Genomic DNA, 15,924 nt, shown 5'->3' on the forward strand with positions numbered 1-15,924 from the left:
TAATTTTAAATAAAGCTTCCTAATCATTTTAAAAACCTTATTTACTTTACATAAAACAATAGTTTAGTTCTATATTATAGACTTATAGAAAGAGACCTTCTAAAAACGTTAAAATGTATTACCGGCACGCAAAACCTTAAATTAGAGTGAATAAATGAAGACTCGGCACACCACTTCTGAAAGGTTGCTGACCCCGGTCTAAATTTTTATTACTGCGTCTACATTGTAATCAGTGGAGATCAAATTAAGTGTTCAAAAACGCTCGTTTCTAAACCAAATAATTGATCACAACTGGACTGGTGTCCCCATTTCCATAGAAAATCCAGTAGCTTTCGTATAGACTCAGCAAACTCTCACCAGTAAAAACAGGATGCTAGCTACCTCCATTCCACCTTCATTACTGTGTGTTTTTTATTTAATAAACTTTCATCAGCTTAAATGAATGGTTGTTATTAGTTGAGCTAACAACCAAATGATAATACTCCAGAGAGATATCAGTGCTTGTTGGTGCATTAACTAAGAGTGGAGGGGCTGAGGTCAAGCATGTGTCAATGCAAATGAGGCAAATATTAGGCACTAACAGTTTAATGCAACAGACTCCCTCAGATAATGGAATTCACAAGATAAAAGGAATGAGATGAAGTTATTGATAGTACATTAAGGGAAGAAATGATAAGATATTACAAAGGGAAAGAAACACTCCACTTATGAATTTCTACTTTCAAATATCTTTAAATCTATCATAGCAAATTAAAAAAAAAAAAACTGAACCAGGATCAGAAAATTGAATTCAAGAGAAACAATACAAAAACAGAACCTCTTTCCAGCTCAGTTCTAACACTTACTACTTAGCACAAATGGCTTCTATAAGGAAATTAATAAACCTAATAAACGAAGTCTTATCATGCCACTTTGAGGTAAACAAATAATACAAACATCTTAGAATAATATACCCATTTAGCATATAGGGGAACTGAGGCACAGCATTTTAAGTGCCTTGCCTGGTAAACCAGCAGCAGAGCCAGGGCTAGAATTATACTTCAACGATAAGCTCCTTGGGCGGGGACTGTCTTTTTGTTCTGTGTTTTTACACCACCTAGCCCAGTGAGGTTCTATTTCATCACTAGAGCTCTTCGAAACTATGGTAATACAACATAATAAATAAGAATAAGAACTCATTACTCTCATACTCATGTGCTAATCACTAGAACATGCTCTCACCAAACTTTAGCTACAATAAAAATAAAGGACCTGTTTCTTTTCTCTCCCCAGTCAAATCCTACAGTTATCACCAATGACAGAAATTATCAGCTATGCCGATGAGTAAAATGATTATGAATGAGTTGTTTTAACAGAGTCAGGAGGGATTTTGTTTGCTTGTTTGTCTTAATGCTTACAGCAACGTGTCCACCAAAATCCACAGGAACGTAAATTTCACATTTTCCTTTTTTAAACAGATTTCTGGCTATTTAATCAAGGCAACTTCCCAATGGAAGATGTGTTAGAACATGGAACGGCCTCCCCCAAAAAATGTTGGAAGTACTATTCTTTGAGTTATTTAAAGGGGACAACATTTAAATATAGCCCAAACTCTAAATTTTGTAAAAATATGCCTCTATAAATGCTAGGACCAACAGACTACTTTTTTTAAACTCCAATGAAAACATTTGTTTTAAACAAACACATTCTGCTGAAGTGTTTGAAAGCAAAACACTGCAGCAGGAAGATGCAGAAAGCAAAACTGATGAAAACAATGAAAAACTGCCCTTACCGATTTTCATTGCCCAAGATGAGAGAAATGCAGATAGTGAGCAAAGTATATAAATAGTAACAAATGAGTTCAATTTTTTTTCAAATTTTAATTATGTACAATATTAATGCCAACAAATGTTTGTTTACTATAAAGGATTTCTAGATTGACAGTTTACAAGTAACCTGAGCTTTTGCTCAGGGCAACCACATACTGGCAGGACGATGCTACATACTTGCTTCAATTTCCATCTAGGATTACAGATATCCAACATTACCTTGGAACAGATTTTAAAATATTATTAAAGCTAATGTTAAAAAAAATTATATAATACATAGGTTGGAAAAGAGTGTCTATACAACTGGGTATAGTGTTAGATTATCCACAAATACAAAGTTAGTTTTTTAAAAGTCATATGATACATAGAATACATTATCAGCAATAACCCAAATTTTGGTGAATAGATTCACCAAAAGTTTGGTGAATAGTGGAGACTGTCCCATATTAATTTGGTTGTCCATTTAGAAAATACAATCCATTTGTTACTTTCCTGACTGCGCTTCTCATCAGCCCTCCAGCTCATCCCTCCTGATAAGACTTCTACTTCCCACCCTAACTGCCAGTGTATGCTACTAATGTGAGATGCAGGGAAAGGTAGGAGATGGTTAAATGGCAATCATTTAGTGCACCTCCACCCTGGAAGTGGAAAAATAGCAGAACAATTTTCTCCTCTTTTCCCCAGGAAAACATCTCAATTATTTAAAACACTTGACTGTCTCCCCATCACCTTCCACGTCAAGGATGAGGAACTTGAACTCACATACAAGCTTCTGCAACCCTTCATTCCTCCCTTCTCCCCTCTATATCCCTTCTTCCTATACCTCCTGTTCCTCCATCCCAAACCTGTGTCATGACTGATTATTTCATTGTCCTTACACTCATCTCTGCACTTTCTTTCATGTGTCTATGAACAAGTCTCCCATTTCCCAGGAACTTCTCATCAGCCAAGTCCCACTTTAAAAATTTACTTCGGCCTCAAAGCCTCAGTGCTGGACTGCAATCTATAACACCACCACAAAGACTCTGATTTGCGCAGCGTTCTGGGTATCAGAGCTGCTTTGTCTAGTTTAGCTTGTAAGCGCCTCAGGGTAGCGGTTGTGTTGCACAGCACTAAGCAAAGCGACATGCTCAATAAATAAATAATAAATTACGCAAAAAGATAGAACAGATTCTAGAGAGCTAGGATTCAGAGATCACACAATATGGAGGCAGACGAACTCAACATGCATCAGCGCAACCGAAAACTACCTAATTTAACTGCAATCTACGCTCCTATTCTGAACAAATGATCTTAGGCTGAATGCTGTTAATCGAATGCAATAACAAACAGTAATCTTCACAAGCTCAGTCCTAGAGACTAAACTGAAGTTGGCAACAATGCGACCTGGCTTCAAGTAGTAGGTCCAGCTCTCAAGGGAAATCTTGGATGCTATTATTCACCGTAGAATGCAGAAAAGGAGAGCTACGTACTTCTCTCGCTGGCACAAGGAAACCTAAACAGGAGCACTTAATATTTGAAGGAAAAAACATAAAAAAGCTAAGAGGGTTGGCAAACTCCCTGACCCAATGCGATGGGGAGAAAAATCTAATCTCTACCCCACCCACAATTTTTATCTCCTCGGGTAAAATTTCCACAGAATAGATAGAAAAGAGGGTCTCATGGTTTAGGCACTCAGAGACCTAGAAGATCCGAGTCCAGTTCCCCACTCTGCCGCAGACTCTCTTTGTGACTTGGGGCAAGTCACTTAGCCTCTCTGTGTCTCACCTGAAAAGCAGAGATAAATAGTTTTCCCTACTTTCCCTAGGGTGCTATAAAGATAAATTAATTTATGATCGTGAGGCACTGAGACACTGGTGATGGAGGCCATATAAGGAGATAGAATAATAAAACAAACTCCCAGGAAGCACACTGGTGTGGTTTACAGTATTCACAGTAAAGCAGGATGTGAAAAGAAATCCATTCTCGCTGCTAGCCTAATTATGTAACATTAGTGTGCTTTGTTAAACAGCTGGTACATTCCACCATAGCGGTAGCTGTGTTCTAGAGCTGGGGGAAGTGAGAGTGTGTAAGTATATTTATATAGGTAACTTTTATATTAATTATATTTAACACAAAAAAATCTGTAAAAAGGATAGGAAGGCTGCAAAGTCAGGCACTAAGAAGTTAGGAAATGCCAGACTCAAGGTTGCCTGTGCATCCTTAGTTTGGTCCCCTTGTGGCTTTAACATTGATACAGTCTTTAGTTACACGATCACATACTGTTTCTTCTTCTTTAGTGTGTAATTTCTTAGGTTTAAACAAACTGAAAAACAAATTCCATCATGTGGCATCACATTGACATCACATCAGCAGGGCTGGAACATTTAGAGCCACCGCACAGACCTCTGCCACTTGAGCTAACAGAATAACGGATAGCAACAGTAGGCTGTCATCCTCTATATGGACCAGCACTAGAAGAGGATGAGCTGTACTATGTCTATCTTGTTTTCTGACAGTGGCCAATGCCAGGTGCTTCAGAGGGAATTAACAGAGCAGGGCAACTGTTCAGTGGTCCAGCCCATCATCCAGTCCTAGCTTCCAGCAGTCAGAGGTTTAGGGACACCCAGAGCATGGGGTTGCATCCCTGAGCATCTTGACTAGTAGCCATTGATGGAGCTGTCCTCACTGAACTTTTCTAAATCTTTTTTGAACCTTGTTATAGTTTTGGCCTTGACAACATCCCCTGGCAATGAGTTCCACAGACTTACTTGACTTTTACACTTGATTTGCCATAAATTATACTCCTATTTTCCTCAGTAGGATTTGAATTGCAATTTTTAAGCAATGCTTTTTTGCCTCTAACTGCCTCTTTTACTGTGTTGTTCTCTCCAGACTGTTCCTGTCCCAGTCCTCTGTCTCTCACTTTCACACCGCATCACCCGGGCTCTTTGTTGCAGTCACCTTGTCAGTTAGCATCACAGCCTTTCCCTCCAGGCTCACTGTTCAAGTGAGTGCCTTTCTACTCCTCCTAATACCTGGCTCGTCCCAGTGTTTTCTCCCACCCTCCTCGGTATCAGTCCACAATATACTATGTGAAGAATATCAGACCTCCTCAAGTGAATATTCTTAGAATCATAGAATATCAGGGTTGGAAGGGACCTCAGGAGGTCATCTAGTCCAACCCCCTGCTCAAAGCAGGACCAATCCCCAACTAAATCATCCCAGCCAAGACTTCATGAAACCTGACCTTAAAAACCTCTAAGGAAGGAGATTCCAACACCTCCCTAGGTAACCCATTCCAGTGCTTCACCACCCTCCTAGTGAAAAGGTTCTTCCTAATATCCAACCTAAACCTCCTCCACTGCAACTTGAGACCATTACTCCTTGTTCTGTCATCTGCTACCACTGAGAACAGTCTAGATCCATCCTCTTTGGAACCCCCTTTCAGGTAGCTGAAAGCAGCTATCAAATCCCCCCTCATTCTTTTCTTCTGCAGACTAAACAATCCCAGTTCCCTCAGCCTCTCCTCATAAATCATGTGCTCCAGACTCCTAATAATTTCTGCTGCTCTCTGCTGGACTCTTTCCAATTTTTCCACATCCTTCTTGTAGCGTGGGGCGCAAAATTGGACACAAAACTCCAGATGAGGCCTCACCAATGCCAAATAGAGGGGAATGATCACGTCCCTCAATCTGCTGGCAATGCCCCTACTTATGCAACCCAAAATGCCATTAGCCTTCTTAGCAACAAGGGCACACTGTTGACTCATATCTAGCTTCTCGTCCACTGTAACCCCTAGGTCCTTTTCTGCAGAACTGCTGCCTAACCACTCGGTCCCTAGTCTGTAGCAGTGCATGGGATTCTTTCATCCTAAGTGCAGGACTCTGCACTTGTCCTTGTTGAACCTCATCAGGTTTCTTTTGGCCCAATCCTCTAATTTGTCTAGCTCCCTCTGTATCCTATCCCTACCCTCCAGCATATCTACCACTCCTCCCAGTTTAGTGTCTTCGCAAACTTGCTGAGGGTGCAGTCCACGCCATCCTCCAGATCATTAATGAAGGTATTGAACAAAACCAGCCCCAGGACCGACCCTTGGGGCACTCCGCTTGATGCTATATATTATGTCAATCACTAGTGAACATAAGCCCAATTACTACCAAAGAGTAAATGGTGCTGCTAGTAATGATTATTTATACTTAATATATGTATCCTTTCTCCAATTATACAGCTATTGATTCCTAAAAATGTGCACATAAAAAGGAGACCAAAATAATTAAGGACCTCAAATGGGACTTCAATGGGAGCTGTGCATGTTTAGCACTTTAAAAAAAAAAAACGTATTCAAAGCTTCACACTCAGAAGGAGGTTTGAAACAAGTTATTTTACTTGTGGAATATGAGACTAACAATTAGTACAGAGCCCCCAAATTCTCCTCTCTGACTCAGCAAACAATATTTAACTGCAATTCTGCAATGAATTTTTGGGAGATGCTATATCATAGAAGTTGCCTAATTGATGTTCAGAGCTCAACTGTGCAATTTTAGACTGATGTAAACAGTTGAATAAAACATCCACTTCTTTAAAAAAAAAAAAAAAAAAAAAAAAAGAAGAAGTTTAACTTCATACAAACATGAGCTGTCATAAAATACCTTTGCATCTTGCTCATACTATTGGGAAAAAGCTGCCATTTTTATATTAATAATTCTTTCCAGAATTAATCAGTCATTGTACATTAGAACCAGCAGCTGGAGTGTTTTGAGTGATAATGAAACCTGTAACAAGCCATCTTCAGCCATCTTTTCCAAACAATAAGGGAATTAAAATTTCAATTTAAATGCAGGGTTTGAAACACGCTTCAGTGGCAAAATTACTTCAATTAATGTGAGTGGAATACAAAGAACAGACTGCAGAAATGTGATGCAGCAACCAGAAATTATGCCATTAATGTGCTTGCATCAACCCAACACAAAGGCTGCAAAGGTCTAATTTAGACTGTACATATCACAAAGCTACAGGCAACAATATTAATCAGCGCTCCAATTTCAATGCAAGGGATACAAGCGCCTTGTCAGATCACTTTAGGCTTTTTATAAACCAACAGCAGGTGTTTACCTTGAGGAGGGAAACAAAAGGACAAGCACATCTATAAACATTCTGCATCCCTGACAGTTTAATAATTATTTTATACAATATTCAGATCATATAAAGAGAGAAAGGTATTATCCTGCAGCCAGCACATGATTATAACATCACATTGACAAACAGGAAGAATTAAAAGAAGATGGCAAAAGCCAATGAGCCCTCACCAATTTTTGTCTGTTAAAACAGTCAGGATGCAGATAAGTTATTGTATTTACATATTATAGCTGCACTTGTCTTGAAATGGGAATTGAAAAGTACTGATGAAAGTATTAATACGTGAATACAGTTTTTATTGTAGCTTTCCCTGCATTTCTTGGTTTAAAAGCTAAATGGTAACCCCTTACAGCAACGTACCTTGATGAATCACAACAGATAACCCTAGCCGAAGAACCAACATGGTACTGTCTAGCAGCCTGAGCACAAAGAGCAGGCACTAACACTCACTTCCCTTACGACCTTGTGCAAGTCTCAGCTATGTGTACCTTTGTTTCCCATCTATGAAACTGGGGTGACGCTAACTAACGGAGGAGTCAAAGGATTAGTCAATATTTGCAAAGCACTTGGAAGACAAAGCATTACTTATTCATTTCCTATAGCAATAGAATCAGAACTCGGCACAGGCTGGAAATGGGACTATTCTTCTCCGGAAGAACACCACTCTCACAAAGTCAGGGTATGGTCCTCTGTGCAACCATTCTTTAAAGACCAACAAACTAGCTCTTTAACAGGTTTAACTAGGTCAAAACAGAAAAGGGGGGGAAAAAAACAGGTTAACAATAATGAGTTTAAACTGTCCTAATATTAAACCACAGGGTATCAACCATTAACTCTTTCTTCACTGAGCATTGCCTATTTATTCCACTTTCTTAACCAGTTTTTGTTGAATACAAGAGAATACGTCTCACCCCAGATAACGTATTTCCTCCATCAAGGACTTGGACAAAAAATACCTCAAAATCTAAGTAAATCCTAGCCATCCCTGCTCTTCTAGTTGTGGCTCTATTAATACCTTCCAAGAATTATAACAGGCTTGACTTAATATTTTATATAGTACCAGAAATGTCCATAGTGCTTTACAAAACAGATTCATGACCTGCCCCAAACAACTTACAATAAGGCAGACAAGAGACAGGACAATAGTTCAAATAAGGGAAAGAAGGAGGAGAACAAGGCTGAAAAAGGGTTCCAGGAAGAAAAGCTTTTTAAGGAGGGAGGACAGAGACAGGTGACTGGCAGACAAGATGTAAAGGGTGGCATGAAAGGAAGCACAAAGGCAAGAGTGCAACAAGTTGAAGAAAACCAGCCACGAGAGGATTGGAAGGAGTGTAATGAGTCAGAAAGGAAGGAAGGGATGGAGTTGTACAATATGGAGTAGTACCCAGGGGAAGAATTATGTATGTCATTAAAGACCAACATGAGGAGCTTGAGTTTGAGGCCAAGAGTAACAGGAAGCCTGAAAAGAGATTTTTTGAGAGGTGAGAAATGAAGACAACTTTAGCCAGCCACTTTTTGGATAGTACAGAGAAGAAGAACTAGAAAAAATGAATTCAAGAGTGAGTTTTGGCAGTGGGGAAAAGTGAAGAAAGGACAGGCAATACTGAAGAGGAAGAAGCAACAGGAATTTGAGAAGTGATGGATTACAAGGTGGGAAAGAGAAGAGTCAAAGGTAACACTAAGGTTGTGATACTGGGAGACAGGAAGGATAACCGAGTTGACGATGATATTAAAGAAGGGAAGTGAAGGAGAAGATTTCAAGAAACAACATAATTCTGTGGAGGAATCAAGAACAATATGAACAGAGAAAACTCCCACCCCTTGCAGAAGATTACTAGTGTCATTGGTAAAGAAAGAGTAGTTTTGGTAGGGGGTGGAATCTAGATTGGTCATGAAGTCTAGGCACCATGCCCTAGGTTTTTGGAAACAGGAAGGGAGAGAAATAGGACAGTAATTGGAGGAGCGGGTGTGGGTGAAGGGAGGCTTCCTCATGACTAAGGATGAAAGGTGTGCTTAAAGCAGATGAAAATGAGCCCCAGGAGAAAGAGCACTTAAATAAAAGGGATGGAGAAAGAGCAGAGAATTACAGGAGGTGGGAAGAAATGGGAACAAGGGCACAGATAGAGGAATTAGAGGGAAACAGTAGAAGAGAGAGTTGAGTTGTGAAGCAAGAAGCCTCTCCTCCTCTGTGATGAATGAGAAAGCAGAGGCCTGCCAGTTGGAGAAAGGGAAATGGGAGAGGGAGGAGGCAAATTCTTGCTGGCAAGATTCAATTTTCTTTTTTTCTAAAAAAGCTGGCGAAATCTCAGCAGAGAAGGAGGTGGAGGCAGATGACTGAAAAGGTAGTTACAAGAAGAGGATTAGTCTGGAAAGAAGAATTAGTCTGGAGAAGAGAAGACAGAGGAGAGAAGAGAAAACTGAGAGGAGACATGATAACAGTTTTCAAGTACATAAAAGGTTGTTACAAGGAGGAGGGAGAAAAATTGTTCTTAACCTCTGATGATAGGACAAGAACCAATGGGCTTAAATTACAGCAAGGGAGATTTAGGTTGGACATTAGGAAAAATTTGCTGTCAGGGTGGTTAAGCACTGGAATAAATTGCCTTGGGAGGTTGTGGAATCTCCATCATTGGAGATTTTTAAGAGCAGATTCGACAAACATCTGTCATGAATGGCCTAGATAATACTTAGTCCTGCCAGGAGAGCAGGGGACTGAACTAGATGACCTCTTGAGGTCCCTTCCAGTCTTATGGTTCTAGAAGAGTGAAAGGTAGAGGAGAGATGGCCAGGGTGATAGCACAAGAGCAGTGAGGGAGAAGATGTAAGGGAAAGGAAATAGATGGAGCTCAGAGAAGGATCGTACAGCGGAGGAAGTCACCAGTGAGAATAAGAACCAAGGTCATGAATGCAGTAGGAAACCCAGCATGGCAAGGGGCACAGACACAGAAGAAAGGAAAGGAATCAATGAAGTGCAAAGAAGAAGGTGGCTTCAAAAAACCATAGACAAAAGACAAGGGGAGGAAGGGAGATTAGCGACCCAGAGACCACTTCAGAAAAGGCTGACGGAAGCAACGAAGCCAAAGAGGTTGACAGGCTGAAGATCAAGCACAGCGTAAGTGACAGAACAGGGTAAAAGAGAATAATAGTGCAGGAGAAGAGCAAGCAGGGGGCACACAGAGAAAGATCTATTTACCTAGAGAGCTGAATTAGCTGACTCTAATGTACAGGTGACCATCAATGTTAGGTATCACATCTTACCAGCATGTCAGTTGCATTGAGGTAGTGCTTGCTGGCCATGCACTGTTCCAGCTTTTGGGGCACTTGCTTGATGTTCTCAATCTCATCCAGCAAATTCAGGACATGCTTGTGCTCAATTCCTTCTATCCACAACTTGCGCAGCTCATCCCGTTTGCAGTGCAGCAGCATCTTGCAGGACAGGAGATTTTCCTTCACCTACAAGGCAACATGTTGAAGATGAGGTCAGTCTAATGCCCTCTCTCTTGGAGCCTGCCATATGGTCAGCACTTCCCCTAACTCACTCATTTTAACAGGAGTTTCAAATGGCAATAATCAAATCCACATTTTTTTTAAAACCAGCCTATTATTCCTCTGTAGCACAGGGGAATCATATAATCACCCTAAATAATGACAGCAACCATAGGGGAAATGAAGTGAAACTAGGTGCTGAGGCTTAATTCAAGTCTTGTGCTATTAGTGTATGCTTTACTGGAATAGCCTTAATGGGATTCTACACATGTTCATCTTAACACCAGGACTAAAGAGTTACTTGCAGCTGTTTCCAACATTTATTCAGCATTTAGGCATGAAACAGGAAGCCAATTGTTTAGTGTAAGTAAATAAATAGCTACTATTTTGTTCCTCTGTAAACATTTTCTGTCTGCCTATTAAATTCTTGTGGCATCTCTCCCTCCTCCTCTTTTCCAGTTGTTTCTTCATTTTATGAAAGTGGACTATAAAGGAGGATCTCTGTTAACTCAGTAGCTCAGGTGTGACATTAAACCAGAAAGGGTTAAGCAACTAGCAGGCTAAATGACCCAAATTCAATCTTTAAAGACATATTAGAAAAGTATACAGATGGTAATTAGGACTATTTCTTATAAATAGCTAACATAGCCATAGACTTGAGGTTTGAAATGTGAACCTGTACTGTTAGAGAATTAGAGTTAATATGGATTGTATGTGTTTACTTATATCTTGTTAGATGTTAACCATGTAAACAGACGGTTCCTGTCACTTACTATATCCATTGATTCAGAGATCAAAAGGGAATATTAACATTTAGATGAAACTAGAGTGTAATAATTTCGTTGTCTATATTTCTCTTTGAAGTTTGTAGTAAACTGTCTATGAACTGCTTAATGGATAATTACCTTATGCTGATGAATGCAACTAGTTACCTGTGTATACATAGGAAATAGGTTATTCTACTTCAAAGCCACAATGCTGTACCCAAGGAATGCCTGCTGTCAAGAGGCTGCCGGGGATCTATAAAAAGACCTCTTGTGTCTTGGGCCTGTTATCTCAGATCTACTTAAGCTTCATCAGGGGAAGTTTGAGTCGCAAGACTGAGGTCCCCAGCTCCAGACTGGGTCACCCTGATATTGGACATTGAACTATAACCCATGGAACTAATTCTGAAAGAACTTTTTGCAACTCTGAAGCTCACCATCTCTCCCATGAACTGCCCTAAGAACTTTATTCGTATCTGTAGGTATATAATGATCTTTTAACCAATACGGACTCTCTCTTACGCCAATTGGGTAAGATCTGAAGTATTCATTAAGTTGGAGGGTAATGTGTCCAAACTTTTGGGATTGATAGAACTTTTTATATGATGAACAAGATTTTCAGTATCCTCATCGTCTTTGATGTGGCGGTCTGGGTGGGAGCACAATGCTGGGTTGCTTTAAGGGAACTGTATTTCTGGCTTCTGAGTAATCAGTAAGGTATTGTAGAAGCTGTTTTGTTGCTGGATTGGTAAATCTAAGTATTAGAAATAACCTGCAATTTTGGGGATTGTCTGCCCCATTCTTTGCAGTTTGCTCTGATTGAGCAATCTCAGCATGGCCCCCCCTGAGACCCTGGTCACATCAAGTGACACCAGATTTGTTAGCAAGAGATGGAGTTTATCTAACGAGATGTCTGAAAGAATGTCAAAATGGATTGTAAGTAGGATAAAATTCAGCTCAGCATCTACATTACACATCATGACACTATAACACGCAGAAAAAACAGTGCAATGCCTGCCATTCGCTTTGTTTTAAAATCTCAAGCCATCTCTTCCAGATTGTCAAAGAAGTTCTTGCTTTTCTATCACATTCCTATTGACAGGAATCAGGAACATCTCTACACTTTAGTCCCAGGCCAGAACTACTAATCTCACCCTGTTTTCAAGTCTGCCAACTTTCCTACGTTCCTGGGATAAGGTCAGTACAACCCAATTTTGCTTGCATGCCATAAATGGATAATCATTTAAGGGCCTTAAAATCAGTAAGCAATTAACCACCACTTCACACACAGCATTTACGCCAGTTATCTGGTTTCAGTGATAAACTATGAATATTTAGGGCTCAAGCCTTTCTTAGGCAGAACTCTAACGTCACTGAATTACAAATGCAGAGATTTATTTTCAAGTAACAGAGTCTTTAAGGCCCTACAACAATGCTTCAGCTGCACCTTTTTCCCTTCTAGCCTCCTTTGGATGAAGTGATGAGACTTCCTGAAACATATAGATGGACCAAAAGAAAGACAACAGCTAATAGAGTCAATTAACATACAACAGCACCATGCTCTGAAGTGTACACATTAAAGCCCCGCTTTAAAGATAAGGTTCCAGATGGCACAAGACCCAACAGACTCTCCTTCAAATATCTTCAGACACTGGGAAAACCTCAACAATTTTGTGCTCCATAACAGCAGAGAAAAACTGAATGCCATACACAGCACTTGTTGGGCACAGGCCCTGTTGCGTATCCTAGGGCTTGTCTACACTACCGCGCGGGGTCGATCTAACATACACAACTTCAGCAACGTGAATAGCGTAGCTGAAGTTGACGTACTTAGATCTACTTACCGCGGTGTCTTCATTGCAGTAAGTCGACAGCTGACACTCTCCCGTCGACTCCGCTTGCGCTCCACATTCTGGTGGAGTACCGGAGTCGACAGGAGAGAGCTCAATGGTTGATTTATTGCGTCTATACGAGACGCAGTAAATCGACCCCGCTGGATCGATTGTTGCCCGCCAATCCAGTGGGTAGTGTAGACAAGCCCTTAAACTAGACAGTATCATCTTAGCCTTAGTGGCAGTGTTGATGCCTTGTACAAAATGATGGCCACTTTAAGAAAGGCCAAACAGTCTACGGAAATGAATGAAATGTTTGAAACTTGATGTCCTTGTCCGAGCACAAAACAGACGAGTGATCCAGAGAGCGGCTTTGACTTGAGAAGTTTTTCATTTTTCCCTATTAATTTAAGAAGCAGATAGCAGCATTTTTGAGGTTAGCATCGGTAGGCAGGACGAGAGATATGAAAGATGATAGAGTGAACACCTGAAGATGTATTTTAAGGAACACCATATTCCTCCTCAGGCCCATCTTTTCCTCTGTCATGACCCTGTAATGCCATTTAAATCAATGGGATTATATGGGCGTAAAACCCGTACAAATGAGATCAGAATCAGGCCCTGAAACATCTCCACAAGATTCAGTGCCTGGGCAAATATGAGCTGAAGAAAACAGTTGTTTCACAAACATAGATATCTGGACTACTAAACACAGACAAAGCATTTTGCTTTTGCACAAATGTTTCTGTTCAAGTTTGTTGCAATATGAACATCCACCCATAACAAAGGAGAGGAACATCAAAATGGAAAGCTTGACAGCATAATATAGACTAATGGCACAGAGTCTAGCATCATATCTGGTGCCTCGCATGAGAATAGGGCAAAGTTCCTTCAATACATGTTGACTAAAGCTAATCAGAAAACATAAATATCCAAAGGTCCTTCACCCCCCACAGTGATTAGTTTAGATGGGAATGTCATTGTCCCTATACGATTGCTTTTGACCTCTGCAAAGCTTAGCATATTTGGTGAAAACGGGCTATAGTTTATTTCAAGTTTAAGATTATTGATCTGGGCCTTCACAGAGCCAGGCTTTGTACATAAATCCTTAGAATGAACTCTTACCTCTCGAAGGGATCAGAGAGGTCTCATTCGCTTTGAAAATGCTAAATGAATTTGAAAAACCAGAAGGGTCAGTGTGCTGCCTCAAAAGGGTCATAGCTTACTGCTTCTGGAGCACTGCTCTGAAAGGTTTCAAGTCATGATCTCCATGGCGCTAGTCAGACAATGGAACAATTTATGTACCTGGCGTGCAAGGCTTAAGTACAGCAATCCACAGAGAAAGTAAACAAGGGCTGGGAGAGTGGTGAATTCATCAACTGGGATAATAATTAGAACTGGGGGTAGAGAACAGCAAAGAGTAAGCCCTCACCAGTGCTAGGAGTGCCACTCTTATTTACAAGAGTAGTAATAAATTTTAGGAAAATATAGTATTCAAAATATAGGAACACCAGGAGGCACCGCTCAAGAGTTGATTATGCAAATGACCTTAAAATTCATATTCAATGGGCCAGTGGACATCTGATGAGTCACTGAGATGACCTAGGTGGCAGGTGATCAGAGACCATCCTGATGGGCACAATAGAAGAACCAGAATAGACTAGATGGGAGAGGTTTTAGCTGTATAGATTTGGGTGATCTGCTGCTGGGTCAAGTAACAAATCAGGCCAGGTCCTCACTGATTTACACTAGCTGAGAATCTGACCTATTTTAATAACTCTGATGGTAGTTTCAAAGCTGGCAGGTAATGGCATCTTCCCCATTCAATATTTGGTTCACCAGAAAATGATATCAAGTAGAAGGGAGACAGGACTAGAGAAGTAAGGGTTGAATGAAAACCTTGATACGTCAATTTTATATTAACACAAAAGGGACAGGAACAAGGGCAAAGGTGGAAATGCAATGCAGAAACAGATTTGAACACATGAAGCCTTTTCTGGTGGGTGCAGAGGTAGGGGGAAAGAGAGCGAGAGAGATGCCAGACATAGTGCTGCCTGCCCTTTCACCTGCTTGATCTTGTTGCGGGAGTTGGTGATTCGCTCCGTGATGCTCTGGTACGTGCGGATAGCTGTGGTGAGCTCCGTGTAGTGCTGAACAATAAGCTCATCCAAATCCCGGTCACACTTCTCATAAGCTTCTCCCAGACGGCCCTTCTCAGTCTCTCTGTCCTCGACATCATCACTGGTGGAGAGAGTCCTAACAACAAGGTCAAAACAATGGCAATGTTTAGAAGTGATTTACCAGCACAGGAACTCTTAAATCTGAAGTACACCATGGGCTGGAAAGCAGCCACTATGTTATTCTTCAAATGCCATTGACTGAAGAGTACCTCTGGAAACATGTTTGTATAAAGTTTAGTCGAGATCCAGCAACAATAGTTCTTTGCATGAGACACAGATCTTTTAGCTTCCTTTATTATCTTCCTTGCTTCTAAGAGTTTTATTTTTAAGTATTTTTTCTCATTGCACTAATCAGTCATTAAGCCATTACCTGGTCACCAGTCAGGCTGGTGAAATGGAATGGAACTGGGGTGGGAAAGAAAAATCTCCCCTCTCTCCAGCCCCCAATTCTTTGTTCTATGTTCTCCCACCCATTTTACATAAGAGTCATAGGAATTTTCTTCCGACAAGAAGAATTGGGGAATTGGTGCAGAGATGAGACATTACCAAAAAGGCCCACCAAGATAACCAGGACATGGCTTTGGATAATCACGATCAATAGCGAGATTTTAACAGATCATAACTATAACATTTGTTTGTAAAAATTTTGGCATTTAGGGTAACATTTGTTATACCCTGAAGAGGGATGAATATTGAAACAGACCCTTGAGGGAGGGCTGTGACCCAGAAAGAGAAG

At 40.5% G+C, this 15,924-nt stretch overlaps 1 protein-coding gene across 2 annotated transcripts in view; it reads right to left on the reverse strand.

Moving 5' to 3' along the window:
* The window catches only part of EXOC4 (exocyst complex component 4), a 610,394-nt gene that overhangs the window by 569,993 nt on the left and 24,477 nt on the right, over window positions 1-15,924 (reverse strand). Inside the window, exons 2-3 of one of the 2 annotated variants that reach the window (XM_034764251.1) lie at window positions 15,075-15,264; window positions 10,185-10,379 (exon numbers count right to left, since the gene is read on the reverse strand). In XM_034764251.1, coding sequence (XP_034620142.1) covers window positions 10,185-10,379; window positions 15,075-15,264 — 385 coding nt within the window. The remainder of the gene's footprint in view (window positions 1-10,184; window positions 10,380-15,074; window positions 15,265-15,924) is intronic. The other variant, XM_034764261.1, reaches the window with a different exon arrangement.

Source organism: Trachemys scripta, chromosome 1, assembly GCF_013100865.1.
Source record: "Trachemys scripta elegans isolate TJP31775 chromosome 1, CAS_Tse_1.0, whole genome shotgun sequence".
NCBI lineage: Eukaryota > Metazoa > Chordata > Testudines > Emydidae > Trachemys > Trachemys scripta.